A 10,406-nucleotide genomic window follows, 5' to 3' on the forward strand; every position below is an offset into this window, starting at 1 on the left:
CGTTTCTCCCAGCCGTCCCCTCCTCGTATCTGTCCTCGTCTCCTCCTGTGTAAGGGAGGACCTGCTCAGCCTAGGAAGTTCAGAGCAGGCTCTGCCCCCTGGTGACACTGCCTGCTCTTGTCCCCCACCCCAGGACCCCACCAATGGCTACTACAGCGTCAACACCTTCAAGGAGCACCACTCGACCCCCACCATCTCCCTGTCCAGCTGCCAGCCGGACCTGCGTCCCACAGGCAAGCAGCGAGTACCCACGGGCATGTCCTTCACCAACATCTACAGCACCCTGAGCGGCCAGGGCCGCCTCTACGACTACGGCCAGAGGTTCGTGCTGGGCATGGGCAGCTCGTCCATTGAGCTCTGCGAGCGTGAGTTCCAAAGGGGCTCCCTCAGCGATAGCAGCTCCTTCCTGGACACGCAGTGTGACAGCAGCGTCAGCAGCAGCGGCAAACAGGACGGCTACGTGCAGTTCGACAAGGCCAGCAAGGCCTCTGCCTCCTCTTCCCACCACTCCCAGTCCTCTTCCCAGAACTCCGACCCCAGCCGACCCCTGCAGCGGCGGATGCAGACTCACGTCTGACGGACCCAGACCGCGCGGGCGGCGGGCCGGGAAGCAGGGGGCAGGGGCCATGGCACATCCTGGCTCTCCAGATACTATGGGTACTTTGCAGAGGACCCCAGAACCAGCCGCCTCCAGGACAGCCCCCAGAGTGCCTCTGCCACCACCCTCCTCCGAAGCCCTGATCAAGCACAAATCTGGGGCCCCAGCTGCAGGGTGCCAGAGGTCTGGGGTGGGGAAGTGTCAGAGGATGCAGCTGATCGCTCCGCTCCGTGCTGGACATTCTGGTCCTCAGCCCTTTTCTGGAGGCCCCTCCCTACCTGCTGCTCCCACAGGCACTAGAGGCAGCTATAACTTCGCGCTAATGAAACTGCCATCCACTCTCCAGTCTCCCCATGAGCTCTACCCCTCGCTGCCCATGAGCCGTAGCCCTGCGCCTGTGCTCCTGTACGACCCTGGGGAGAAGACCCTGGGGAGAAGCGGGGTGAAGTGCTTCCCATCCCCCACCCTCACGCCCTCACTGAGCTGCCCCAGAGACACCGGTGCCCTCTGCGGCTCAGAGCCCACACCCCTGGAAGCTGAGAAGCCAGAAAACGGCCCTGGCCACAGGACCATCTCTCACCACACTGGCTGGGAGCCCGCCCCCAATTTGTCTGGTGTTTTGTGTCCCACGCTTTTGCAGTTCTGTCCTTGGACTGGATGCCTCTGAACTCTGAGGTGGGACTGACCCAATCAGAGACTGGTGTCCTAGGATGGGGAGGGAAGGGAAGCAGGGAAAGGGTGAGCACTCGGGGAACACCTCACCCAGCCTGCCCTCACCAGGATGTGTGCCTCAGAGACTCCCTACCCACCACTGCTTCGTGTACCCCCTCCACCCTTACAGCACATCAGAGTTAATATACGAAGTGTGAGAGCTTCTCTGGTCGTCGGGGAGAGTGTTTCCTGGGAGATGTAGGTTGGAGGGGACTAGAGGTCAGGTCTTCAAGGTGATGAGACTTGCCTTCTCAGCTGATGAATCTCCAGGGGCCTAGGTTCACCCCAGGAACAGCGGTCCTGTCTTCAGAAAGACTCCACCGGCAAGAGAGAAAGTATACGGACACCTCACCCCTCCTGCTCCCCACCTGAGAATAAATGTCAGGGCCGTTACTCCAACAAATCCGTTCTTTCCTTTTGTTCCCACAGAGCCACAGGAAGAGCCCAAGAGCTCAGGGTACGCTTTGGGAACCCACAGTTCTTTGCCCTTGTTTGATCCATCTTTCCTAGATAAGGCAGACGATAGCTCTGGTTGTGACGGCTGTAGCGCCTACAGGCAGACTCCTCTCCTTATAGATGTGCCCAACCCAGAGGCCATGCAAAAACAGGACTCATCAACCACCTGACTCATACCATAAACAGCTCAGATGCAAAGTGGTCTTACTCGGCAGTGGGAGGAGGGGTCATTCTAGGCCTTTTTCTCAGCAACATTCTGCAAGGGAAGCTCCTTTGGGGGGTTCAGGGAAAGAGGTCCTCTTCAAAGAGGTGACGGCACCAAACACTGTAACACTTTGAGACTCAAGTAATGTTTTAAGGATGGCCTTGCTTGGGTTGTTTGACAGATGGGATGGAATGGGTAAACAGGGGCAAGTTAGAGGGCTAGCTCAGGGAGCAGGATTCAAATGGAATTTTGGAGAACCCAAATTGTCCCTAAGGTAGGAGTTCCTTCTTCTCCAATTTCCCCTGTAGTCCTTCCCCACCATGGCAACCTTCGTCACAAAAGTCTGTGCTTCTTTCCATATACTGATTCCTTGGATGGCCCCAACCCACAGATTCTTTACACAGCCTTCTTAGCGCCTCCACCTAGAGGGGTGTTCTGTTTCCACCATGTTTCCCACTGCTTCAAATCTCCCCAATGCCCTAGATGTCTTCCTTTGCAGCCCCAAGCCCTGGAGTAGAAAATGATGTGAAGTGTAAGTGTACATCCCAGTCTCACATCCTGCTCCTAGGACCATTCTGGCCCAGCAAAGATGCCAGGGGATTGGCCCCTGAGCATTCTAGGTTAATCTTGATGAGATTTCTTTCTTCCTATATACAGAGGGTACCAAAAAAAAAAACCAAACAAACCGTATACACATTTTAAGAAAGGAAAAAACTATTAAAATTGGAATACTCCATATATACCAATAACAAAAGAGGAATACAAGTCACATTTGACTTCTGCAACTACAAGAGGTGCTCAAAGTGGTTACCATCAGCATCCAGACACTTCTTTTTTCTTTTTTTAAAGATTTTTATTGGGGAATTGGGGGAAGGGGAACAGACAAGTTGCTGTCTTTTTGTTCTTCAGTCTAGTTGTGGAGGACGTTGCTTCACTGGCCCAAGTTGGCACCATCATTGCGCTCTTCCCGGGCGAGGCAGATCAGTCGCCGGCTTCTGGACGGCCGCTCACGGTGGCTGTGGGCCACTCACGCTGGCTGCTGGCTACACACGGTAGCCAATGGCAACCCACTGCAGCAGGGGACTGCAGCCTACTCTGTCGCCGGCCACTCACAGCAGCCCAGCTCCAGTTTGAGCTGTTGTTCAGCATCTTAGCTGTAGAGGGCAGCGTCACTGGCCCTTATATGTGGGATCCGAACCGGGGCCCTCTGGCGTCCCAAGCCAGCTCTTAACCATCGCGCCACTCGGCCGGCCCCAGACACTTCTGATTACAGCAAACCACAGCTTGAGCAATGCTGACCAAAGTGTCCACTTGTATACATTTTTTTGGCACCCCCGGTATGTGTTGCCTTTGCCAAAAGGCAATACGTTTCTAAGACCAGATGCAAAGTGCCTTGGTGTGCTAGAATAAGGAAGAGGATGACTTCAGAGGACTTGTCCATGAATTTCTCCTGGTCTTCCCCACCCTAGAAGTGGGTGGGATATCTCCCTTCTAACCCTCGCCACAGCCTAGCTTGTCCCTTGCCCCCTGCCACACATGCACATGTACACGGCTTTCGTCATAGCGGGGAGGCACGCATTCTCCTGAAACCCAAGGTTATGACTCAGAATAAGCAGAAGCACAGGGAAGAAAGTTGTTCTCCCGTAGGACAGAATGGACTCGTGTCGCTCGCGAGCTTCAGGCATTCCCAGGGTGAGAATGTGGACTGTCACAGGATAAGAGCAGAGAGGCAAGGCTCGGCCATCCAGTGCCCAGCCCCCGAGCACACTCCAATTCACAAATACAGCACTGGCTGTCGAAGGGATAGGTCACAAGTGAGGCCTTGGCGAAAGAGAATTAACAGAGAGCCGAGAAAATTAGAAGCATCTGGGGGGTGAGGGAGGGTGGGGCTTCTGGAAGGACGAGGCATTGGGAAAGAGACTAGAACGAGCTGTGTTCATCCCTGAGTTGTCTCCAGCCCAATTAATTCCCGCAAAGGGGTGAGGGTGCTAAAAAGCTGGTAAAGGCAGGTGTTAAAAAAAAAAAAATAGGGCCGTAGGAAGTCCTGAATTCTCCTGTAGGTGATTTCAAATTAACTGAAATGAATCTACATTTGTAATCTTCTTTAATCCTCACATTTCTACAAAGTATTACCATTTTACAGGCAAGGGAATGAGGCTTAAAGAAGTCAAAAGACTTGCCCAAGGTCACGGAGCTAACAAGTGGTAAACAGGAGATTTAAACACACATGATTTCCTCTGTAAAATCTTTCCATCCTGCAGTGCCAACTCAAGGCCACTTTCTTCCTAGAATATGATGAAAACAGCCGGCGGTAAAGGCCATTTGCTAGCACCCACTCTGGGGTAGGCTGAGCAGGGGGACAGGCCACAGCTCCACTAGGAAGGTGGCACTGACATCCTCCACCTCAAGTCCCCAAATGACCTGGAAAGAACACAGTTCCCTGGGAAACACAGCTATTCTGTGTATCAAATCACCCCCTCCCCTAGCAAGGCCAGTGTCCAGTTTTCTGATAGCTTTAAAATTCACTGTTGGCTCCCAGTCCCTGGATGGAAGCCCAGTTTCTAATTCTCAGGCTCGCTATCAGTCTGGAAAGGCCAGGGTTATTTCCCCCACCTCTTCAACTTTCCTGGGATAGGAAGTGCTCTCGCTTGAAGAGCTAGAATACCACATCCAAGTAGTTTCTGACAGAGCCTATTGAAACAAGTGTTATAAAGTAATAGGCCTTGATGCTGCCTTTCAGCTTTCAGAGTGGAAATGAAAACAAACATGATGCTGACCTTGGGAGATTTCTCAGAACAGGAATTGCATTTTTCACTTCCTGTATGGGGAAGTGTATTCGTGGTGTATCACAGTTGCCATTAAGAAATCAGAACTGAAATCACAAGGTATCTCCACAAGTTCAATGAGCTGTTCCCAGGTATTGTGTGTGGTTTATGATGGATAGCACCAGAAAAAAAGATGAAGTCTGTCCTGCAATTAGTTTCTTTAGGAGTTTCCCTACAAAATAAACTCTTTATTAAAATAAAAGTATAAATATTTAAATTAAAACTATCTTAATTGCATATATATTTTTACTTAAAAAACCACTTGGTGTGCCTATCTAAAGAAACATAACCATTTAGACATAAACCAATCTCAACTAAATCTTGAATTTTACTTCCCCTTAAAAAACAGTTTAGAAGCCTCTTACCTATGTTGTTTATAGGAGATATGGCCACATAATAGCCATTTGCAGAATTAGCATCAAAACTACCAGCAATCTTTGAGAATCACTGATAAAGACCTCCCACCTTAATCTTTACTTCTCATTTCCAGTAAGACTCCAATTGTCTTTCCCCCAATCACCTTATGTTTCAATCTTCCTAACTAGGTCATCAGCTGGGAAAAATGAGAAAATTTCAAGCTACTCTTCTTTGTAAAAATAAGGATTTGTTTTCCTGGGTGAATACATTGTTGCTGTAGAGAGAGGTTTCTTTTCCCTAACTGCTATTCTTTTTGAGTTCCTCTCCCCTCTCCTCTGTAATGGCTAGGTATCTGACATGCACTGAAAGCTTTTATTACTTCAGGCCCTGTAGTCCTGCCCCAGCCTTTGTGAACACACACCATTCACAAGATACCTCGTTGACTGTGGTCTACATCCCTGGAGCCGATATCCGCCTGCCACTCCATGTTCCCAGACCTCCTCTCTGGGACAGTCCACAGCCCACCCATGGAGCTGGGACATCCTCAAACCCTGGGTCAAAAGTGCCCCATGAGCCCACTGATCAGGGAACTCAGCCACGCTAAGGCATCTATCTCCTTCCGCTGCTTCTTAACCTCATGGCCCTTGGAAATATTTCGGAATGCTATGAGGACATTCAAAGATTGCTCCGTTATAGCTGTCTTCTTTGTGGTGAATCTACAGTATTAATGTTTCAAGACAAGGTAAGTGAAGTCTCAGGAGACAGGAATTGGTAGAATTGGGATCTTACTAGGTGGAGCTTCTCTGGCATCTTCCCAGTGATACAAGAGGAAAAGTGCTACTCGGGATAGGAGCTAAATATAGGGATTCTTCCCCCTGAAGGTCACCCCCAAAGACAAGTTCAGGTTGACTAAGTTAAAGACACCACCTCTACCTCCTTTGCAAGAAAATTAAAGGACCAGGGCCTTGATGCCCAAGGACTAGAAAATATACTTGTGACATTAATGGACACTGCACTTGGGAGAAATAAGGAACAAGGCAGTAGAGATAAAGTGATAGAGATAAAGATTTGGGACTTCTACAGCAGAGTTTTCAGGTAAGAACCTCCGATCTGACTTTAGAGTTTCTCTAGCTCTCCTGCCATGCAGCCCTACGCCAGTAGAACATAATCTACAGAGGAAGACAACAGAACTGGAGTCTTCCTACCCGATTCTAACTTGCACTCTTGTGATTTTTTTCCCCCTCAAGAGAGAAACACACTTTTAAGCAAGAGAAGATACTCAAGTGTTAAAGTTGGTGATGTATGTAAGTAGTGTTTTAGGAAGCCTCAGAATAATAGATGGTTCTGGAATAGCTTAGTTCAGTAATTCCAACTTCAGTCCCCTAGGGTGATTTCAACATCTGAGCCTTCTCTCATTCCCTCCACCCAGCTCCACCCTCCCAGTCTTGCAAGATTCCTGAGAGGAAGCTGTGCAAGGGGTGGGTGTACTTTAAATTGTTGGTTTTCCCTAGAAACCTGAAATCTGCCTCCCAACGTTCATTTTTCCCTAAAACCTTTTGTCAGGTCCTGTGTGCTAACCCTCCTAGACAGGACTGTGGTCTCCTCCACCTGCTCCCAGCTCTCTGCAATCCCTTTATATGAAGATGCAGAACCTTCCAATACATCTGGGCTTCACCCAAATCTGACATCTAATGCGGTTCCAGGTTCATTTCCCTGCCTCATTTCTTGGGTGCAGGATCCCCAAGATCTCTAACAAGAGACATAAACTCACTGAAAAAGAACAAGGCAGGAAAACAGGCTATAACCACACACACACACACACACACACACACACACACACACACACACACACACACCCTTAAACATTTAAGTTGGAAAGAATTTCCTGGAGCCATGTCTGGTACAGAACCATGGGAATGCTCAAAACTAACAAACAGTTTTCTGGAGCTATAATTAAGATATCATAAGGGTCAGAGGGTTTCGAGGGGAGCTTACCCACTGAGATTGTACTTCTCCATCTTAGTTTAGGAACCTACTGTGGTATGCTGCATGCCATCGAAATGGATAATGTCCCTCAAGAAACCACTTTCTCCAAAAATCCTTAAAGGCGACCGATTTTGACTTGAAAACCACTGCCAGAGAGCAGCTTGAACGCACTGTTCGTTGTTTGCCTATGCAAAGCCTGCATCTGACTCATTTTGCTGATGTCTTACCCTAACGTTGCTTGTGGGTGACTTGCAGACAAGACGTTCCTGTAACCACCCAGGTTACTCAGCACCCAGGCAACCTTTGGCTGTACCTCACCTGTTTTGTTCGCTTTCCGGGATTTTCCATTATGCAAGGAAGCTTTACAATCTTAATATTTATATCATGCTTTAGTATACTACTGTCCTTACAACATATTCCCATTAGGTCCTTAAAACCTCGTTGTGAGGTGGGCACGCATAATCACCATTTTACAGACAGAGAAGCAGCGGTCTAATGGGCTGATTACATGGCAGCAGGGAGTCGAACCCACGATCCGATCCGACCCTGCTTAAGTTGTGTGCACTCCACCTTACCGTAAGCCTCACAGACAGAACTGCTCCAAGATCACACTTTTCATAGGCTAGTCAGTCTGAGGGGATATACTGATGTCCTTGGAAAATGTAAATAAAAACCCCAAAGTGTCCAAAATTAAGGCACACCACGCGATGTGAATACAGAGTATTGTTTAAAGGTATTCGTGGGCTAGCTAGATCAAAGCCTAACCTCCACCTTGCCTAGCTCGGCAGGTGGGAGTCCCTTTTCCTCTGTCCAGGCCTGTTTCCTTCCGTGGGGGAGGGCAGGACTTGTAGAATCTACACTGGACAGGGCAGGTCTCTTCCCTTCCTTCGCAGTCCAGGTCTCGTCCACTGGCCCTGGGGGCGGGGGGCGGGGGGGCACGGCAGGCCACGCTGTTGGGGAGGCTCTGCCTCGGATGAGGCTGGGCGGGGTACTAGGCCGGGGGCCCAGAAGCCTCTGTCAGCGGTGACCAAGCCCACTTTTGGGTTCCCACGGCCGCTAGGCGGGTCCGCACCCGCGCGACAGCGCATGCGCGCCGGCTGCGCCTCTTCGCGCCGGGGGCGGAGCCAGCTGCGCCAGTTGCTCCTCCTGCGCGTGCGCCTGGTTAACACAGCTCCAGGGCACCGGGGACGGGGTGGGCTTTGCACTCAGACCTTGAGGTTGAGGCCCATGAGGTCATCCTGGAGTCTAGACTGCTGGAGCAGTGGTCGAGTGCTCGTTAAAATTCCAGATTTCTGGGCCCCACCCCCAGCTGCCTGGGTAAGACCCAAGAATCTCTGTTCTTAAATCATCCCCAGATAATTCTGATATGTGGTCCTCATCGGCTCGACCCACCCTCTTGTCTAAAGAAACGTAAGAATTGGAGCATAGACGTGGAGAAATGATTGCATGCTACAGAACTAAGTGGCAGAGTTTGGTATAGAACCCAGATTTGTCGTCTTGCATTCAAGTGCTTTCCTCTACTGTTCCCTGGTTCCCCTCCACATGTTCAGGGTATAGTTTAATCAGTACCATGCAGGCTGGCAGGCAGTTCGTTCATATTGTTGGGCTAACTGAAGCATAAAAGCCCAAAGGACCTGGAAGAACCCCACCCAACAACTCCACATCAAAAGCGCCACTGGTAGCACTGACTCTTGACCAGTATTGCCTCAGTCTGCCTAGGAGTGGAGGCACCCTGGAGAAAGCTGTGCCCACTCCTATAGGGACGATGAATGGTTTGGGTGGAAACACCCCCTTCCCATACACACACTGGTCCGTATGTGGTCATGAGGGACTGTATGCGTATGGCATCACAGGCATAACTCAACAAGAATGTAAAGTGTTCCCATGTTTACATGCGTGTGTGTGGAGTCTGGGAGGTCTGACCCATCTGTGTGTACAGGATTTTGGCTCAAGTTTAGGTGTGTTCAGTAACAGGCAGCAACCCCAATCCAGAACAGCTGGAGCATATGTGATGACAGCCACTTTCAATGGCCCTAGATGGGGAAATGGACACTCCTTTGCATACTCTCACCAGAAGCCGCTGGGGGAGCATGGGGAGCAGCAGAGCTGAGATCCCCACTCCCACACTTACACTTCTGTAGGAGTCAGCAAGCCCAGCCTCCAAAAGCCCATGTGGAGGGGAGGGGGCTTGGGGCTGCAGATGCTGGGGCCCTATTTGCTTTTAGAATCCCCTTCTCCCCTGGGGGGAGGGAGGCAACTAACAAAGTACTTTTGCCAGGCTTCTGCGAGCAGACAATTCCACTCCCTGTGATGGTCCTCAGGACCAGTCTATGGGATGACGGTGGGTGTTTTCAAGGCCGCTGTAATTGTTGAGAAGCATGTCATTTTCCTCTGTTCCTCCCAAATCTCTGTCCCTTTCTATCTGTCCTGTCCCAGCCTAACTTCAAAACCTCAAGGCTGCAACTCTTTCCGAGAAAGCCAGGAACACAGCTGCAAGTCCCATTCCCTATGGGGGAGTTCCAGCTCTCCCTCCTGGCTCCAGATGTAAAGGAACAGCTGTGGGGGTGGCAGGAATCCCAGTTGGCAGCTAAGCAGAGCCTGGGAAGATGGAGAACAAAGAGGGGAGAGACAGACAAATGCCAGGGGTATCCCAACTCTAGAGACGTGGGGGGGCAAAAGCATTTCATCCCCTGGCCTGGCGACGGGCTGACCGGCCTTGCCAAACTCCCTAGCTGCTGCCGGAGCCCTGCCCACCCGGATCCTGGCAGCCCGGGCCACTGGCAGGACCTTCTATAAACTCCATTTTATGATTCCCACTTAATCTGAGAAGGGAAACTTGGCTTCCTTTGTCTGACTCCACCCCTGCCCTGAAACAGACACCTCCCGACATGAAATTTTAGAAGCTGAAAGCTGGTGAGGGAGAGAGCGGGCGGTGGGAGAGGGTTCTGCCCTTCCCCTCTGGCATCCTCCTGCCCCTCCCTACCTCTGGGAAGTAAACCAGGATGAAAGATGCCAGGCAAGTGTCCAGCAGACAGGGCTGCTCTGGGCACCCCTTGTTTTCCTACTAGGCCAAAGTGACAATGTATGACTTGACTTGGCACCACGCACTAGACTCAATAAATACATTTCTTGAATGACCATGGCCTGCTCTGGGTCGCAGTGGGTTCTTTAATAAGCCTGTCCACTGCCGGGAGAGGGGCCTACTGCCGTGTCCCACTGCCCGTCCATGTCTTCCCCAATCTGAAAGGACACAGGGTATCACAACTGC

At 50.7% G+C, this 10,406-nt stretch overlaps 1 protein-coding gene across 4 annotated transcripts in view; it reads left to right on the top strand.

The window, feature by feature from the left end:
- KIRREL3 (kirre like nephrin family adhesion molecule 3) overlaps window positions 1–1,708 on the top strand; it is a 629,076-nt gene extending 627,368 nt beyond the window's left edge. For 3 of the 4 annotated variants that reach the window (XM_019658924.1, XM_019658926.1, XM_019658925.1), the window contains one exon: window positions 134–1,474. In XM_019658924.1, the coding sequence (XP_019514469.1) occupies window positions 134–577 (444 nt within the window). In that variant the 3' untranslated portion in view covers window positions 578–1,474. Of the gene's footprint in view, window positions 1–133 lie in introns of all 4 variants that reach the window. The other variant, XM_019658928.1, reaches the window with a different exon arrangement.
- The last annotated feature ends 8,698 nt before the right edge of the window (window positions 1,709–10,406 follow it).

This window comes from Hipposideros armiger, unplaced genomic scaffold (assembly GCF_001890085.2).
Source record: "Hipposideros armiger isolate ML-2016 unplaced genomic scaffold, ASM189008v1 scaffold_291, whole genome shotgun sequence".
Lineage (NCBI taxonomy): Eukaryota > Metazoa > Chordata > Mammalia > Chiroptera > Hipposideridae > Hipposideros > Hipposideros armiger.